The sequence below is a fragment of the Hibiscus syriacus genome, unplaced genomic scaffold (genome assembly GCF_006381635.1).
Source record: "Hibiscus syriacus cultivar Baekdansim isolate YM2019G1 unplaced genomic scaffold, ASM638163v2 tig00004035_pilon, whole genome shotgun sequence".
In the NCBI taxonomy this organism is placed as follows: Eukaryota; Viridiplantae; Streptophyta; class Magnoliopsida; order Malvales; family Malvaceae; genus Hibiscus; species Hibiscus syriacus.
The window spans coordinates 383974-402797 of NW_024061993.1; the positions used below are offsets into that span (position 1 = coordinate 383974).

At 35.4% G+C, this 18824-nt stretch overlaps 2 protein-coding genes and 1 pseudogene across 3 annotated transcripts; all 3 read right to left on the reverse strand.

Moving 5' to 3' along the window:
• Positions 1-3573: 3573 nt before the first annotated feature.
• LOC120186987 lies at positions 3574-10069 on the reverse strand. The gene is made up of 6 exons (XM_039190784.1): positions 9819-10069; positions 8130-8158; positions 4510-6464; positions 4278-4437; positions 3909-4022; positions 3574-3815 (listed from the first exon to the last, which is right to left on the reverse strand). The coding sequence occupies exons 1-6, from the start codon at positions 10067-10069 to the stop codon at positions 3574-3576; spliced, it is 2751 nt and encodes a 916-aa protein (XP_039046715.1).
• A 124-nt stretch (positions 10070-10193) lies between these two features.
• LOC120186995 lies at positions 10194-13485 on the reverse strand (annotated as a pseudogene).
• Positions 13486-15756: 2271 nt separating this feature from the next.
• On the reverse strand, positions 15757-17321 carry LOC120187179 (BRCA1-associated RING domain protein 1-like). Of its 2 annotated transcripts, none has more exons than XM_039190967.1 (4): positions 17193-17321; positions 17047-17100; positions 16886-16953; positions 15757-16535 (listed from the first exon to the last, which is right to left on the reverse strand). In XM_039190967.1, the coding sequence occupies exons 1-4, from the start codon at positions 17285-17287 to the stop codon at positions 16279-16281; spliced, it is 474 nt and encodes a 157-aa protein (XP_039046898.1). In that variant the 5' UTR covers positions 17288-17321; the 3' UTR covers positions 15757-16278. The 2 variants fall into 2 exon arrangements, with proteins under 2 accessions (XP_039046898.1, XP_039046903.1); XM_039190972.1 differs by having other exon boundaries at positions 15757-16560.
• Between the last annotated feature and the right edge of the window lie 1503 nt (positions 17322-18824).

Below are 18824 nucleotides of genomic sequence, written 5' to 3' on the forward strand. Positions count from 1 at the left end.
GTCGACGAGGACTTTTCGAGTTTGATTTCATTCAGCTCGAAGGTCTATCAACCACATGGTGGAGTCAAAGAATTATGTTCCAGTCGAATTTTCAAACTAATGTCTTTAAACCGAGAAGAAGACCGATGTTGACCATAATTTGGCAACGAGAAGTCGCATCCCAATTTCAAATTTCGAACAACGGTTTCAATTCCATATCATTTCAAGATGGACTCGACTTCGCGACGGAGGAGCTATCTGTAACCCAATTCGTCAGGGAGTTATTCTTCAACTCCACCAAACGAAAATTTTTATCTTTTTATCTTTGCCCTATTTTTCGTTCCACGAAAAAAGAAAAAGAGGGGCAACTTTAGACACTAATTTTTGGCATCCCGGTCAAAGCCCCATTTTTTCCGACGTTCAACAAACAACATCAACCAACCCCTGATTTCCCTGGCAATAAGATTTCACGAACACCAAGTTAAATAACATATCAGTGTCGTGGGACTCTCAACAACCGAAAAACAAGCATTTGATTCATAGTAAGAGTCCAAAATCGGATTTTTAAACACTATAAATACATCGACGATTTACACACGAAAGAGGGAGAAGTGATACGAGTCAGTCCGTCGATTGAGGACTTCTTCGATTGTACCGGATCTAGAACGAAGTAAGTAATTCCTCGGCAGCAAACTTACTCGATATTAAGGATGATGTTGGGGTTATATGGATATGGTTATGAACAAAATTTGAATAAGGAATGATAATTGATAGATGAGGTAATGGAATTTGTGATGGTAGAAATTTGGATATAACAAGGAACAAGGAAGAAATTATACTAAAAGAGTATAAACCCAAACCTTATACGTTCAATGTTTAAGGACTTGGACCCGTTAGATAGTAATCTAAGAACCCGAAGTATCACAAACTTAACACAACAAGAACAGTCTTGAAATGTCAAGAAAATAGTTCTAAGAAGAACCAATTTTGAGAGAATAACTCACAAAGTTTTAATTTATAAAATTCTGATTACAAATGAAATAACAAAGCTTATTTAAAGGTTTGAAAGTGTTTTGGCTGATTGATAACAGCTTGTAATGTGCCAGCCTTGCTCCTTCCTAAAGACATGATTTAACACATAATTAATATGAAATAATAGGTACTTTTTCGGTGGAAATGTAGGAGGCATGTATCATGGCCGAAATGCACTTGTTCTTCTTCAAGTTGATGCTTAAGTGGAACCACACAAGTTGCACATGGTGTGCTGGCACGCACATGGGTGTTGTTTTGTTCCAAATCATGCACATGGGTGTTGTTTTGTTCCAAATGGTGAGTTACACTCCTTCACGTGATTTGCTGGCCATGTGGATTCACATGGGTGTTCTTAGAAAAATCTGGTAGTGATTTCTTGTGTGTGCTGGCCATGTGCATTATTAGGAGACAAGATTGAATCAATGCACATGGGTTGTTTTTGTGCCTTTGTTCTTTATTGCACATGGGTTGTCTTTGTGCAATCTATATGAATGATCTTCAAAACAGCAAATACACGTGGGTTTCCTTAGTGTTAGTTAAATGTGTGAATTGTTTATAATGCTATTTTCTCCATTCATCTTTGTTTGTCGTGTAAAGGGGCTGGAATTATGTTGAAAACTTCATTAAAAACCGTTCATCATGGACAGATCACTTGTGTTCCTACATGATAAAATAACATTGTTAATTTAATAGATAGTGGTCTATTGTAGACGCACACTTGCTGTCCTTGTGCCTTTGTTCCATGAAAAACACGTGATAACCTAGATGAAAGATGAAAAAATGCTAGATGAAAGTAAACATGAATAACACGTGAATTGCTATATGAAAAGATGAATGTAAACACTATATGCAAATATGAACTACACATGATATGTATGCAATGCAAATATAACTATATGCATGAAATGCTCATACTAAGTTATTAACTGTCGATACATTATATAACTTAACGTCGGAGGGTGTCAAGTTATCAAATGAATCAAAAGTCTCAAGACACTTAGTTAGGAGTACTTCCCTGAATTGTTTGGCCTTCTATCTGGTAATGGGACCTTGAGGCATGACTTCGAGATCTGATGTGGGCGTGATCACATCATCCCCCCCTTCTTTAAAGTGATTTGTCCCCAAATCGTCTTCATCTTCAAAGGGTGTCAAGTCTGCAATGTTGAATGAAGCACTAACGCCACCAAACTCACCGGGCAACTCTAGCTTATATGCATTGTCATTAATCTTTTCCACAATCTGGAATGGGCCATCTCCTCGAGGTAATGATTTGGATCTTCTTTGATTTGGAAACCTCTCCTTTCTAAAGTGTACCCAAACCCAATCTCCTACTTCAAACGTTACCTTTTTCCTTCCTTTGTTTGCTTGCTGCTCATATTGTCTAGTTCTTCTTTCAATATTGTCCTTGACTTGTTGATGGAGTTTCTTAACAAATTCTGCCTTGTCCTTTCCATCTTTGTTCACTATTTGATCACAAGGTAAAGGAAGTAAGTCCAAAGGAGTTAAGGGATTGAAACCATACACTACCTCAAATGGAGAAAATTTTTGCGCCCAATGTTTGGTTCGATTATATGCAAACTCCACGTGTGGTAGACATTCCTCCCAAGTCTTGATGTTCTTCTTGATTATCGATCTGAGTAATGTTGACAAGACTCTATTGACGACTTCTGTTTGCCCATCCGTTTGAGGATGACAAGTAGTAGAAAAGAGTAGCTTTGTGCCAATCTTACCCCACAAAGTCCTCCAAAAGTGGCTCAAAAATTTGACATCTCTATCCGATACAATGGTTCGAGGAAGTCCATGTAACCTTACCACTTCTTTGAAGAATAAGTTTGCAACGTGAATAGCATCATCAGTTTTGTTACAGGGTATAAAATGAGCCATTTTAGAAAATCGATCAACCACCACATATATCGCATCCTTCCTATTTTTGGTTCGAGGTAAACCTAAAACAAAATCCATAGAGACATCTACCCATGGTGTGGTTGGTATTGGCAATGGTTGGTATAGCCCATGAGGCTTGACCTTTGATTTTGCCCTTTTACAAACTAGACACCTTTCACATACCTTTTCAACATACCTCTTCATCTTTGGCCAAAAGAGGTGTTCTTTCAAGATGTTAAGTGTCTTTTCAACGCCAAAGTGTCCCATAAGTCCCCCTTCATGTGCTTCTTTGGTTAACACTTCTCGCATGGATCCTTGTGGAATACAAAGTCTACCTTCCTTGAAAAGATACCCTTCATGTTGATAATATTTTTCGTGAGCACCTGTTTCACTTAACTTATATATCTCTCCAAATTCCAAGTCAGTAGCATAATGTTCTTTAATAAATGAAAAACCAAGGAGTTTGGAATCCAAAGTATTAAGTAGCACATACCTGCGCGAAAGAGCATCTGCCACAATATTATCCTTTCCTCTCTTATAGCGGATGACATAGGGGAATGATTCAAGGAATTCAACCCATTTGGCATGTCTCTTGTTGAGCTTGTGTTGTCCCTTGATGTGTTTTAACGCTTCATGGTCAGTGTGTATCACGAATTCCCTTGGCAATAAGTAGTGCTGTCAAGTCTTTAATGTTCGAATGAGTGCATACATCTCCTTGTCATAGACGGGATAATTCAAAGTTGCATCATTTAGCTTTTCTCTAAAGTAAGCGATTGGTTTTCCTTCTTGACTCAAAACAGCACCAATCCCAATTCCGGAGGCGTCACATTCAACTTCAAATGTCTTCTCAAAGTTTGGCAAGGCTAATAAGGGAGCCTTTGTCAAATAATCCTTGAGTTCCTTAAATGCTTCATCTTGTTCTTTGCCCCAACAGAAGTTTGAATTCTTCTTAATAATCACGGTTAAGGGGGCGGCGATTGAACTGAAGTTCGGTACAAACCTTCTATAAAAACTGGCTAATCCATGAAAGCTTCGAACTTGACTTACGTTGACTGGTTCTAGCCATTCTTGAATTGCCTTAATCTTTTCCGGATCAACTGCTAGTCCCTGTGAACTAACAATGAAACCTAGGAAGGTAACTTGGTCAGTACAAAAAGCACACTTCTTGATATTAGCATATAAATGCTCTCCTCTTAAGGTGCTTAGAATAATCCTTAAATGTTCAACATGTTCGCTCAAGGATTTACTGTAAATTAGGATATCATCAAAGTAAACAACACAAAACTTACCGATGTAAGGCCGAAGGACATGATTCAATAGACGCATAAAGGTACTGGGAGCATTAATTAAGCCAAAAGGCATGACTAACCATTCATACAAACCTTGTTTTGTCTTAAATGCGGTTTTCCACTCATCTCCTTCCTTCATCCTAATCTGATGGTAGCCGCTTTTCAAATCAATTTTGGAGAATATGTTGGCTCCATTAAGTTCATCAAGCATATCATCCAATCGAGGTATAGGATGCTTATATTTGATAGTGATCTGGTTTACAGCTCTACAATCCACACACATTCTCCAAGTTCCATCTTTTTTTGGTACCAACAAAACTGGTACAGCACAAGGACTTAAACTTTCTTGAATGTATCCTTTGTGCAACAACACTTTGACTTGTTTCTGTAACTCCTTTGTTTTATCGGGATTACTCCGATAGGCTGGTCTATTTGGAATGGTAGCTCCAAGAATGAAATCAATTTGATGTTCAATTCCTCTAATTGGTGGTAATCCATCTGGGATTTCTTCAGGAAACACATCTTCAAAATCTTGCAAAAGAGATGCAATAGATATAGGTAAATCAGGGGGAATTTCAGCCAACAAACAATGCTCTTTATACATTAAAATGAGTAAAGATTGTTGAGAGGAAAGACATTTCCTGATTTCTTTTCTGCTCGCATAAACGTTTATCTTTTTCTTCCCCTTTGCTTCTTCGTTGTTCTTCTTCAGATGAACTTGATCTTCTTGTACTTGACTTGGTGTCAAAGGGGCTAAGGTAATTTGTTTTCCTGCATTCACAAACGAATATCTATTTGTGAAACCATCATGCATTACCTTCTTGTCAAACTGCCATGGACGTCCCAATAATAAATGAGTGGCATCCATCGACACAACGTCACACATTACTTCATCCTTGTATTTTCCAATGGAAAATGGTACAAGAACTTGTCTGGTGACCCTTAATTCTCCAGCATCATTTAACCATTGTAGTTTGTATGGATTGGGATGCTTTGTCGTCTTCAGACCTAGTTTGTCAACCATAACAGTACTTGCAACGTTAGTACAACTACCGCTATCAATAATCACAACACATACCTTGTCATTCACAAGACATCTTGTGTGAAAGATGTTCTCACGCTGTTGCTCATCTCGGATTGGTTGTGCATTCAAGCTTCTTTTAACCACAAGTGCTTCTCCAGTTGCATAAGTCTGTACTTGGTCGTCATCTTCATCATCGTCCACCAAGGGGGTGTCTTGCTCATCATTGTCAGATTCGGACTCTATTTCCCCATTCACTCGTGTCATCATTGTCCTTCGGTTAGGACACTGACTTACAACATGCCCTCTACCAAGGCATTTGAAACATTGGATGTCTCTTGTGCGTTCTGTTTGTATCTGTTGCTTTCCACGTCTATTTTCAACAATGGGAGGTTTTGGACTACTCGTTTCTGCTCTTTCCTTAATCTTAAATGGTGCTTGCTTCCTAACATTATTAGGAGTAACAGATGGATTAAAGGAAACTTTAGAAGGAGTATTACCTCGGTAAGAAGACTTTCTACGCTGTTGTCTTTCAATTTTGATGGACATATGCACCATGTCATCCAACTCGACATAATACTGTAACTCAACAACGTTAGCAATTTCAAAATTTAACCCTGCAAGAAAACGTGTCATAGTTGCTTCTTTATCTTCCTCCATGTTTGCACGCATCATGGCCATTTCCATTTCCTTGAAATAATCTTCAACACTTTGATTACCCTGTTTCAAGTTTTGTAACTTCTGAAATAAATCACGTTGATAATGAAATGGAACAAACCATTTCCTCATGATTCGCTTCATTTCTGTCCATTTGTTTATTGGACCCTCACCGGTTCTTCGTCTACTGATCAGCAATTGATCCCACCAAATGAGAGCGTAATCAACAAACTCCATTGCTGCCAAACGAACCTTCTTTTGTTCCGAGTAATTATAACACTCAAAAACATGCTCAACTTTACTCTCCCATGCCAAATATGCATCGGGATCTGTTCGTCCCTGAAAAGATGGAATCGCAACTTTTATATTAGCCAAATTATCATCAAGTGTACGTCCATGTCTCTGATTTGGTCTTAGAGGTTGGTCAATTTCGTTTTCATCATTAATCTCTTCATTATGATGCATTTGGGATTCTCCTTCAATCTTATCCATTCTAGAATGTAGAGTCTCAAGTTCAGCCCTTATCATCCTTTGTATCTCACGTGTAATGGCTTGCATTTGCAAATTTGGTGGTTGGTCACCCGGATGGTTATCACTAGAGCCTGCCATATTAATCAAATAAAACAAAACAACACACAAAGAAGATAATTAATGTATATAGGTCCTTACAATATACACACAAAGATTCTCACAATTTCGCTCCAAAGAAATCAGAATTGACACTTAATCACTCAACACTCGTGTTTCACTCGGGAGAAACTTTTAATGGCTCTTTTCTATCTCCCCTTCTGATCTCACACACTCAATGTGCCTTTTCCACTCGTTCCCTCGTACTCAGTTCTTTTACGAACTAAATTCGATCTTTCAAAAATCTGTCAAGTGTGTCAGCTATAGGAAACAATAAAGATTAAAAGAAACTGGAAAATAATGAAAGGAATGCTAAAAATTCAAAGGAAAATAAAGAAAGGAATATGAAAATAATTAGTAAACTTACTACAAAGAAATGCTTACAACGAGACTGTCCCCAATACAATCAAAGTTATTGCATTTTGGATTGAATCAAAGCTCAAAGCATTTCAATATTGAAGAACACAACATTATAGCATTTCTCTTCATCTCAAGACCAGAACTTTTCTTTTTTCTTTTTTCTTTTTTTAATTTTCAGAATTTGTTTTTTTTTTAATTTTCGGAATTCTCTTTTTTTTTTCAAGATGAATTTCTTACTTGGTTCACCTTTGCTCTGATTACCATATGATACGAGTCAGTCCGTCGATTGAGGACTTCTTCGATTGTACCGGATCTAGAACGAAGTAAGAAATTCCTCGGCAGCAAACTTACTCGATATTAAGGATGATGTTGGGGTTATATGGATATGGTTATGAAAGAAATTTGAATAAGGAATGATAATTGATAGATGAGGTAATGGAATTTGTGATGGTAAAAATTTGGATATAACAAGGAACAAGGAAGAACTTATACTAAAAGAGTATAAACCCAAACCTTATACGTTCAATGTTTAAGGACTTGGACCCGTTAGATAGTAATCTATGAACCCGAAGTATCACAAACTTAACACAACAAGAACAGTCTTGAAATGTCAAGAAAATAGTTCTAAGAAGAACCAATTTTGAGAGAATAACTCACAAAGTTTTAATTTATAAAATTCTGATTACAAATGAAATAACAAAGCTTATTTAAAGGTTTGAAAGTGTTTTGGCTGATTGATAACAGCTTGTAATGTGCCAGCCTTGCTCCTTCCTAAAGACATGATTTAACACATAATTAATATGAAATAATAGGTACTTTTTCGGTGGAAATGTAGGAGGCATGTATCATGGCCGAAATGCACTTGTTCTTCTTCAAGTTGATGCTTAAGTGGAACCACACAAGTTGCACATGGTGTGCTGGCACGTACATGGGTGCTGTTTTGTTCCAAATCATGCACATGGGTGTTGTTTTGTTCCAAATGGTGAGTTACACTCCTTCACGTGATTGCTGGCCATGTGGATTCACATGGGTGTTCTTAGAAAAATCTAGTAGTGATTGCTTGTGTGTGCTGGCCATGTGCATTATTAGGAGACAAGATTGAATCAATGCACATGGGTTGTCTTTGTGCAATCTATATGAATGATCTTCAAAACAGCAAATACACGTGGGTTTCCTTAGTGTTAGTTGAATATGTGAATTGTTTATAATGCTATTTTCTCCATTCATCCTTGTTTGCCGTGTAAAGGGGTTGGAATTATGTTGAAAACTTCATTAAAAACCGTTCATCATGGACAGATCACTTGTGTTCCTACATGATAAAATAACATTGTTAATTTAATAGATAGTGGTCTATTGTAGACGCACACTTGTTGTCCTTGTGCCTTTGTTCCATGAAAAACACGTGATAACCTAGATGAAAGATGAAAAAATGCTAGATGAAAGTAAACATGAATAACACGTGAATTGCTATATGAAAAGATGAATGTAAACACTATATGCAAATATGAACTACACGTGATATGTATGCAATGCAAATATAACTATATGCATGAAATGCTCATACTAAGTTATTAACTGTCGATACATTATATAACTTAACGTCGGAGGGTGTCAAGTTATCAAATGAATCAAAAGTCTCAAGACACTTAGTTAGGAGTACTTCCCTGAATTGTTTGGCCTTCGATCTGGTAATGGGACCTTGAGGCATGACTTCGGGATCTGATGTGGGCGTGATCACATCAAGAAGAAGCAAAGCAAAAAATACAATTAGAAAAACAACAAAAAACCAAAAAGATGAGAAGAGTAAAAGATAATATCGAAGTCTTTCCTTGTCTGGAGAGAGCACCGCGCTTCTTTCATCGGAAGAAGAAGGATTTTCGAGCCTTTGAAGATTGCCAAGGTGAGCAGTGGCCGATCTCACTCTCCCTTTAACCCTTGCACGAGCATACTCTTTTTTTAGAGATGAAATCTCTATGTTTTGTTGAAAAGAAAGAACTAAGCTTGGGTTTCTTAATACCCAAACGTGGAAACAGTAAATATTAAAGGGAAGGGACCCACATGTCTTCATTAGGGGTTATTCGTATGCTAAAGGCTTTACCTTTTATAATCTTTACGATTTGGTTACTAAATTTTATTCTTATGTATGGTTATTTGGATTTCCAATTTTATTATGATTATGTTTTAGTCACTATTTGGTATTTGGAATTAATTGTTGTCTAGTCCTCCTAATCTTTTATTCTTTGTTTTAGCAGCTCATTTTTTAATTCCAATTTGATCCATTCATTTCAATTTGTTTCAATTTGATCCTCTAAGTTTTTATTTTATTTTATTGTTTTTACTTCGTATTGCTACTTTTAAAATTTAGCACTTTTTTCTTTAATTTCTTTGACATTTTTTAATTCGTTTTATTTATTATGTTTTTATTTATTTTTATTTATTTATTTTTTCTTGAATTATTATTCTATTTTTTTTTAAATATTTTCTTATTTGATTTATTTAATATTCACATATTATTATTATTATTCTCTAACAGTTTTTATTCTTTTTTTAGAAAAATTTCAACATATCAAAGATAAACAATTCGAATCGAGTTTTTTAATTTAAATTTAAATTTTTAATTTTCGCAAATAAAGACAACTGACAAATTAATTGATACTGAAAGGGCGGTTCAATGGTGCTAATCCTTCATTGACCGTAACTGACTCTCGAACCCAACACGTTTTTGGTACAACGCAGATTAGGTAAGATTGTGTCCGATCTACCTAATATCGCTTTAAAATGATCGGTGTCGACTCCAAATCATTTTTCTTAAGTCGAAACCCAATTCTGGACCCAACAGAAAGACGGCCACGACAAGAATGAAAGGATAATAGAGTTCACAAGCATTTCTACACCCCGATCGGATCGATGTGCAGATCCAGATGTCCTAGATAACTCCATTTGGGTTCAGAACGTTGGCTCCCAATTACCTCGGGATAACAGAGCAGCCACGGTTCACGGAGATCGAGGAATTGCTGAAGACAACGAAGGTGACCCCTACAGAAGTGGATGAGTTGTTGATTGAAGACGGGATTGAGGCGGCGTTACAGGGTTCCAATTCAGTTGCTTGAAACCAAGCTAAACGACAGTCGAGAAGATGCAGCTGTCGCACTGCATCCAGAACAAGTCCAAGCAGTAGAAGATGAAGAGCTAAGAACGGAAACGAAGGATCTACCAACATTGATCATTTTAATTGTTGGAACACTGAATAGGCTTTATTTTAAAATCAACAGTTCATTGAATGAAAATTCATGCACATAATACATTCTAATCCAATTTCAAGCCTCAAACAAGCATATCTATTCTTTGATCAAACTAAAGACCTTCAAAAAACCTCATGTGATCTTCAAATGTTTCCCCGTGCCGTATCTTGGTCACTGATCCATCTTCTTCAACCTAAAACCATTAGTTTGAAACCCTAATTTATCTTCTTCTCCTTTTCTTTTTTTCAGGAAATCATCATTCAACAACTATATGCAGAAACTTTCGTTTAACAATCAAATTTAACACGAACCAGCGCTAAGAAATGATCATGCTGATGAGGATAATTGCTGATTTGAAAATGAACTTGCCATAAATAGAAACAAGGTTAAATTGTGTTACCCAGTACTCAGGTGGGCGCATCTTGAGATTTTAAGTTGATGCCATGCTCATGCAGTAAGCACCTGCAACGTGCACGACCAGGCCAGTCCCCTGCGAAAATAGAATATCGATTAATCCAGATAATTGATACTCCAATCAGTCCATTATATGGATAAAACTAGATACCCTATCTGGGGTGGGGAGTTCTCTCTTCTTTCCCAAGAAATCTGCAGATTCACAAACAGGGCCAACAATATCGAAGGTAGAAACCTCTGCATCGGGAGGAGCAGGAGAAACCAACTCTATATGCTGCAATCATATATGAATGGGTTTATTGAAACAGTACGGGTATAAATTTATGATTTAGAAGAACACAACAAAACTCGACTAGGGTTATAATTCATATCTTGAAAAGTTCAACTATTTGGTCCTGAGTTCAATGGACTGCACCTAGGACAGAGGCATCGTTAAAATCAACTGCTAGGTAATTTTGACTGTATTTGCATGTTCATCAGAGCTCAAACTTGATGGTTGAAGATTGGAACCGATGATACTTGGTAAGCATCATAAAGACTAGGACGGATAAGTTCAGCCATACTGCCATCAATCACAATGAAATTTTTTGTTCCATTAGTTTTGACTCCGGTGACACGATTGACTAAGCAGCAAGTATTTGCAATGAGTGATCTCCCTGGTTCAATGATGAGATTAAGATTTCTTGAAATTACCAATTCTCTGACCTACAACAACCAGCGAATAAAGAAAAAGAAATAATATTAGCCAAAATGAACACTCCTAGCATATCAATATCGGTGCTTCATATATGATAGAAAAAGGATAATGGCCATGGTAAGTACCATAGCATTTTATATATTGAACTGTAACTCAAGATGCGCAGGTCAGTTTATTTTAAAAAGTAACTTTATATGACGGAAGTATTAAAAAACCATTAAGTGGCTGCTACGGAACTCCTATTTCTTCCACCAGCTAGACAAAAAAAATCATGCATGAATAAGCAAGCCATAGATGTTATGACAACAATTTGCAAGGTTTAGAGGTCTGAGCCTTACAGTGTCAATGAGATCTCTAGGTGTGGGAAGGACGGCACCACTATGGTAGTAATCTTATCCCCAAACCACCTCCAATGTTCAAATAATCAACTTCAAACCCTTGAGCACGAATTTCATCAATGTAATTGACCATAAGAACAGCAGCATCCCTGAATATGTCCACCTGAACAAGAATACATGAGAGTTTCATTAGAACTTGATGAGTAATTCGCGAAATAGATTCAGACAAACAACAATGTAACACACAAAATAAACGATGTTGACAAACTCGTCGGTATTGATACTGATTGAATTAGTATCGATACTACTCAGCTAATTCATCCCATTTAGCCTATAGTATCAGTACTATTCTATCCGTACCAATACTCTTGTCCAGATTTTTCAGTTTTTAGCTCGAATATCACCCAAATGAGGTTAAATTTCGTTATAAATACACCATACAATGCCATTAAACTCTTCGTTAACTATCCTTACTAACATTCCTTCATTTATCCTCTTAAAACATCTAAAATCTTTTAAGAACATTCAATTCTAAGAATCACACAACTCTTCCTAATATGTTCTTCATACTATCCAATCCTTCTAATCTCTTAATTACCTCTTTAACAAGTCAAATCTACCAATAAACATCAACAAACACTCATATATTAACATATCACTTCAAAACCCATTTTCTAAAATTTCTCATATTTCCTTCATTTCATAGTTTTAACCTTCTTTAATCTTTCATTAAGCTTACCTATCACTTGATGTTACCAAAACAACCAATAATTTAAAGAAAGAACTAGATAATGGAAGTTTACCTTAGCACTACTCACGTGAAGAAGAAGAAGAGAAATGCTCTATTTTCCTCTTTTTCCCTTATTTAAATTTATTAATCTTTTTAAAAGACTAAAGTGTCCTCTTACTTTATCAATTGATACACTTTAGTCTAAACACTATTCTAAATTATTCTCATCTTTTATCATTATTCCAAATAAATCCTTATATTTTTAAATCTTTTCAATAAAATCCTTAGTTCAATATTTGGGGTATTACAGGCTCTTTCTCATTGAGGTAAAGAAGTTTTTTAAAGTCTGTCTTGCAAGCATTACATGTTTATATGATGAGCTGCTTCTTGTTACCTAAGGGATTATGCACGGAATTGAATGGTCTAATGGCCTGATTTTGGTGGCAAAAGTATAAAGTTAAAAGAGGCGTACATTGGTGTTCTTGGGAGAATATGTGTGTAAACTCCATTTTTTGTCCGAATTTAAAAAATATTATTATTATTATTATTATTATTATTATTAATAATTAATTAATTATTACCTACCCTACCCACTATCCACCACTACCCACTATCATACCTAAACCAACCCACTGAATTATCCACTACTAATCACAAAAAAATAAAACCCACATTCAACCATAAATGAGGGAGACACTCGGTGAACCTGGGGGAAAACGGATGAAAAAACAAAGTGGTGGAGGCAGTGCAGGAAGCTCATAAACTCGATGTTAACGTCTTGCTTCGCTATGCCCAAACTCATGTTCCTAGATTTCCACTCTCCCCTTCAAAATTCAATCTCTTTCAGTTCAGACATGGACAATCGAATCCCACATATTTGATGGAAGTTGAAAATGGAAGTGGAACTGTTAAACGCTACGTTTTGAGAAAGAAACCTTCCGGGAAACTGCTTCAATATGCTCATGCCGTTGAGCGAGAATTTTAGTTCTTGGAAGGTCGGATATTTGTAGACCCAAGTCTACCGGATGTACCCACATGCAATCAGCGAACCAAACCTAAAAGAAACAAAGAGTGTGGTTAAAGAACCCAAAGAGCGATCGATAAAAGCAAAAATGGGAACTATGGATTTTACCTTTCAACGACGGTTTGGTAGCCGAAAGCTCGGTTCATCGATCCCAATGGTCATACAGCAAGATACAATGCGAGGATCGACATACTCCGACTAAAGCTTGATCCAACAGTTCAATCTCACGTAATCGAAGGTAAAAGGGAGAAGATTTTCATTGTTTCCCCTCGTGTTTGAAGTTTGGAAGGTACACGGTTGCTGTGCAAATATTGGGCTTAAAACCCCTTTAAATATATTATAAATGGGACCCATGAACTAATAACTCATCTGTTTATGTGTAAATTGACGTGTTTTGGATTTTTTAAGGGTTAATCCATGCTTTAGTTATGCCATCTTTCAACATCATTCATTTTGGTCCTTTTTATTTATTTGTTTTTTTATCGTTTGTTGCGTTTAATTTTTATTTTAATCATTTCTACATTTTATTTTCCTTTCATGTTTATTTTATTTTTTAATTGATTTTTATTTCACTATTTATTTAAATATTTAATTTATGCTAATATTTTCTATTTTTCAAGTTCTCTGCCACAGTAATTTTGTTTATTTTATTTTTTTTATTCCATCTATTTTTTTCATTTATTCCAATCATTTTATTTTATTGTTTAGATTTTAGTCTATTTAATATTTTAATATAATTATTTTATTTATTCCAGGTTCCCTGTAATCAAGACTACACTGTTAATTTCTAATTTTGTATATTTTTATTTATTTATATTTTTTATTTTTCTTTCTTAACTCTAATTTTATTTTTTTAAGGAACCCAATTAAATTTCAAACGATTATCAAAGGTAGATAATTCATATCGTATTTAAATTATTATTTAAACTTCTACTTTTCAATATTAAGACAACCGAGAAATTAAAATGGTATTGAAAAGGTAGTTCAAAGTGATAATCCTTCTTTTACTGTAATCGACTCCCGAGCCCGACATATTTCTGGTAAAACGCAGATCTTGTAAGATGGTATCCGATCAGCCTAAATATTTTTTAAATGATCGGTGACGACTCTAACGACTTATTTAAATCGAAGCCCAATTCCCAGCTCACTCGAAAGACGGCTGCGATACTGTGTAAACTCAAGAAAGAAAGGGGAATGAGATTTTGGGATTTCAATAAATTTAATATAGCCCTTTTGGCAAAGCAAGGGTGGTGTTTGTTAAATAATCCTTCATCCCTTGTTAGTCGAATTTTGCGAGCCAAGTATTACGTTACTGGAGAATTTATGAGTTCTCGGTTGGGATCCACAGGTTCGTATACTTGGAGGAGCATTTGGAGTGCAAAGGGACTTCTTCACATGGGCATCCACTGGAAGGTGAGCGATGGGCATTCCATATCTGTGTGGAATGACTTATGGCTACTGTTAAATATTCCAAGGTGGGTGGAGACTTCAAAAATAGGAGAGATAGAGTGGGTTTCAGATCTAATTGATTCAGACACGTTCTTGGAAAATGAATTTAATTGCAGAAGTTTTTGATGTCGTGGATTATGATATGATTGTGGGTATTCCTATTTCACCTTTCGAGCAGATGAACTGCTGGGTCTGGAGTGGAGAAAAGACAGGTGAGTATTAGAGGTGTAAAAATAGACTGAAATCGACTCAAGTTAAAATTATTTTTAATATGTGCTGTGATGATTTAAAATCGATTCGAGTCAGAACTGATGTTGACCTGAATCCGAGTTGAATTTGTAATTTGTGGATATGAACCCGCACTCGACTTGAAAACGACCTCAACCCGAATTGAACCGAAAATATGATACCTTAACCCGACCTGCATCCTATTGATATGAATCCGAACCCGACATTGACCTGATAAATAATTAGTATTATCCGACCTGTTTTCAACCTGACTTGTTATGAACTTAACCTGTTTTCAACATGACCTATAAATAATCAGACTTGTTATTGATCTGATCTGATATTTACCTTACTTATATATTACCATTGATGAAATATAAAATTTTAATAAGATTATGAGATTTTGAATTTATAATAAATCATACTAATTAATATGATTAATTTTTAAATTTTATAATAAAACATTAATTATGATAATTAAATTAATAAATACACTTGATATATTAATTAAGATTATTAATATACGAATACTTATATTTATATACTTTAATACCTTGTATTAAATCAAGGACGGGGAACAATCAGGCTATTCTTCTCATTCTCAGTCGAACACTTTTAGAGATGATTGTGATGGTGCTTCTAATTTAAATTGGCAGAAGTCTGTAAATGATAAGAGAAACTGAGATGAAAGGACACATTTTGTGAATGAATTACATGATATAAAGACTTCTGATTTTGCTGATTATCAGGAAGGAAGGACTGGGAAGCAATCAAGCTCTTCATCTTCTAGTTCAGGTACTTTTGCTGCTGATCTTTATGGTGTATCAAATTTAAATCGTCGGAAGTCGGAAAACTTTTCTGTTGAGAATTTTTCTCTTTTCTCTTGAGATTTAAATTGGCATATTTTCTCAGAGAAGCGATCTACTTCTATCTTCTTTGAAAGTTCAACAAGCTCAGCAGCAAGCCCTTCACATGTACATGAGTTGCCTCCCACTTTCGATAATTACTGCCATAGTTCAGAAAGTGAAGAGGAGGTAGACAAGTTCGGTAGGAACAACAATTATACTATTGGTAGTCATAAAAAGAATTTGGATTCGCACCAAGCTGAAAACAGTATTTTCAATCAACCGTTGTCTGGGGACATGGAAAGTAGGGAATTGAACTTAGGGAATTTGACATGGCATCCGAAATAAGGGCTATAGGCATCCACCATATGCTTTATCCTCTTCGGAGGCAGAGAATGATACATCCGCTGGATTTAAGCCATCATCCCCTTCCCTAGTGGAGGATTCAACTAGTTCTGGATCTTAGAATCGAGAACCGAAAGGAAGTGATGAAGTGAGTAGAAAACTCAGCAAGAGAGCACCAGTCACTCGTGCTGATTCTAGTGACGATGACTTTGAGGAGGAAAGACCAAAACTTATTTTTAGTAGCACTCGAGACCAATACAACAGAATGCCAAGCTCTGAAAAAAGATAGAAGATCAACCTCAACTGTCCCCTCAGCTTTTTACAGTCGGTTTCAGATCCCATTATATTCTCCATGAAGGTCAGAGGCCTTATATCTACAACCAGCATAGTCTTTTTCAGCTATAAAAAGAAACAATTTTCAAATAGTCATGGAAAAGTAGAGAGTTATTGATCCTAACACTACCAATAAAATTACATTAATTTGGTTTTAAAATTAATACATTAAATGATAAATTCAAAATTAAAAAATTAAAAATAATCTAAACGAGAATCTCCAAATACATGCAACCAAAATTAACACAAAATTTTATGCCATGAATTGACTCAAACTGAACTCACAAAAATAATAGGGTTTAGACATAAGATAACCCGAATATCAATTTTATTTAGCTCACGATAACTTTTTAGGAAAAAAATCAAAGAGCAGTAGTAAAATGAAATGCACCTCGATCTGCACATAGGACTTTGCAAATAGGGCACTCTGATCCAAACTCATTTCGGGCTATGCATGAACTGCAACAGTACCATAAAAAACATGAAAACTAAGCAATGAAAATCATAAATTTCAGAAATGAAGATAAAGATGGGGAGAGAGATGGCACTAACTCGCAAAATAGATGGTCGCACGGCATCAACAATGGTCGTTTAAACAAATCCAAACTGCAAAAGATAACACTTCAAATAATAATAAATTTGAAAAACACAAACCAAAAACCAAAACAAAAAAAATGACTGAATATGAGAAAACAAACCAGTGAGGACATCTAAGCTCCAGACCCATTTTGTGAAGATGAAGAACCCAAGGATTTATAGCTCTATTAACACTCTGCTTAGTCGAAAGACTCATTATTTGCTCAAAAGCAATAAAAACAAGAAATTGGAAGGGGAAAAAAGGCTCGATATTAAGAGATCTTCGCCAAGAAGTGGGGCTGGTTCGAGGTTTATAGGGAGATCTCTAAAAGACAGGGAAATCTTCGTAATGAGTCTACGTGTGTAGGTAATAGAAACAAGTGGACGGCTGTGATTTGTTAGATTATAATAGGCGGCCATTTAGATTTCTAATTGGCGGAACTTGGTGGATTTTTGTTTTTGAAGTTTGCCCGCGTGTTGGTTAGATAGGAATGTATTAATAAAGGCGGACTAATATACTGTTAATATACGATCTTACTAGATATATTAAAAGATATTTAATAAATTTGGTTTAATGCTATCAGAAATATTGAGTAATAATAATGTAGTAGGTCTAAATCATGAAGAAATATTAAAAAATTTGATAACCGACAAACTTAGTTTGTCGGTTTATGTCGATACTTTATAAAAATGTATTTATCCACATCAATATAACAGGAAAAAATATGACAAAACCGGTCACGAAAAGATAAAACCGGTAAAGCGCTACCGGATATATTGCAAGTGTCGCTACTTTAATATAAGTATCGACACATAGTGAATTTAAAGGAGAACAGTTTTAGCACCTATAAAGTGTCGATTCTTTATAAATATGTATCGATCCACAATGATATAATAGGTAAAAATATGATAAAATCGGTCAGGAAAAGACAAAACCGGTAAAGAGATACTGAATATATTGAAATTGTCGATACTTTAATATAAGTATCAACACATTGTGAATTTACAGGAGAAGCAGTTTTAGCGCTTATAAAGTGTCGATTCTTTATAAAAATGTATCGATCCATAACGATATAACAGGTAAAAATATGAAAAAACTGGTCGGGAAAAGACAAAACCGGTAAAGCGCTACCAGATATATTAAAAGTGTCGATACTTTAATATAAGTATCGACACATTGTGAATTTAAAGGAGAAGCAGTTTTAGCGCCTATAAAAATATCGATTCTTTATAAAGATGTATCGATCCATAACGATATAAAAGGTAAAAATATGATAAAACCGATCTCTAACTGACAAAACCGGTAAAGCACTACCGGATATATTGAAAGTGTCGATACTTTAATAAGTACGCGTAATAAAGTATCAATATTTTCAAAGAAATAGGTAATTATACTATCGAAAGTATCGACACATGAAATAAAAGTATCGACACTTTTGTAGTTGTATCGATTAAATAGAAATTACATATCCGGTGAAAATATAAAGGGCATAGTTAAATATTCTTTGAAAAATAGATAGAACGGACGAGTTTTTGAAATCGAAGCGTAATTGTTGCTGCATTTCAGAATGCATTTCTAAAGTGAAGTTTGTTTGTTTGTTGCTGCAGTCGAATCGAAAAGTACGTTGTCGAAACCCTAATTTTTTTTATTATTACAGTAATCGGAAATAAGGTTTTTATGTGTTGTTTGGGGTTTTCTAAGTAAAGAAGTATTTGGGACCGATTACAGGTAGAAAGTGATATTCTAGGTAAAA

What these genes read in the sequence shown, in the direction of transcription:
- LOC120187179 (XM_039190967.1), bottom strand. Translation starts at nt 17,287, where the DNA reads ATGAGTCTTTCGACTAAGCAGAGTGTTAATAGAGCTATAAATCCTTGG. An exon ending in GAGCTTAGATGTCCTCACTG is followed by an intron (nt 17,101 to 17,192) that starts GTTTGTTTTCTC and finishes TATCTTTTGCAG; the next exon opens with TTTGGATTTGTTTAAACGAC. An exon ending in TGCGACCATCTATTTTGCGA is followed by an intron (nt 16,954 to 17,046) that starts GTTAGTGCCATC and finishes GTACTGTTGCAG; the next exon opens with TTCATGCATAGCCCGAAATG.
- LOC120186987 (XM_039190784.1), bottom strand. Translation starts at nt 10,069, where the DNA reads ATGTTGGTAGATCCTTCGTTTCCGTTCTTAGCTCTTCATCTTCTACTG. An exon ending in GGCTGCTCTGTTATCCCGAG is followed by an intron (nt 8,159 to 9,818) that starts GTAATTGGGAGC and finishes TTTATCATGTAG; the next exon opens with GAACACAAGTGATCTGTCCA. An exon ending in AAGCTTTCATGGATTAGCCA is followed by an intron (nt 3,816 to 3,908) that starts GTTTTTATAGAA and finishes GTTGGGGCAAAG; the next exon opens with AACAAGATGAAGCATTTAAG.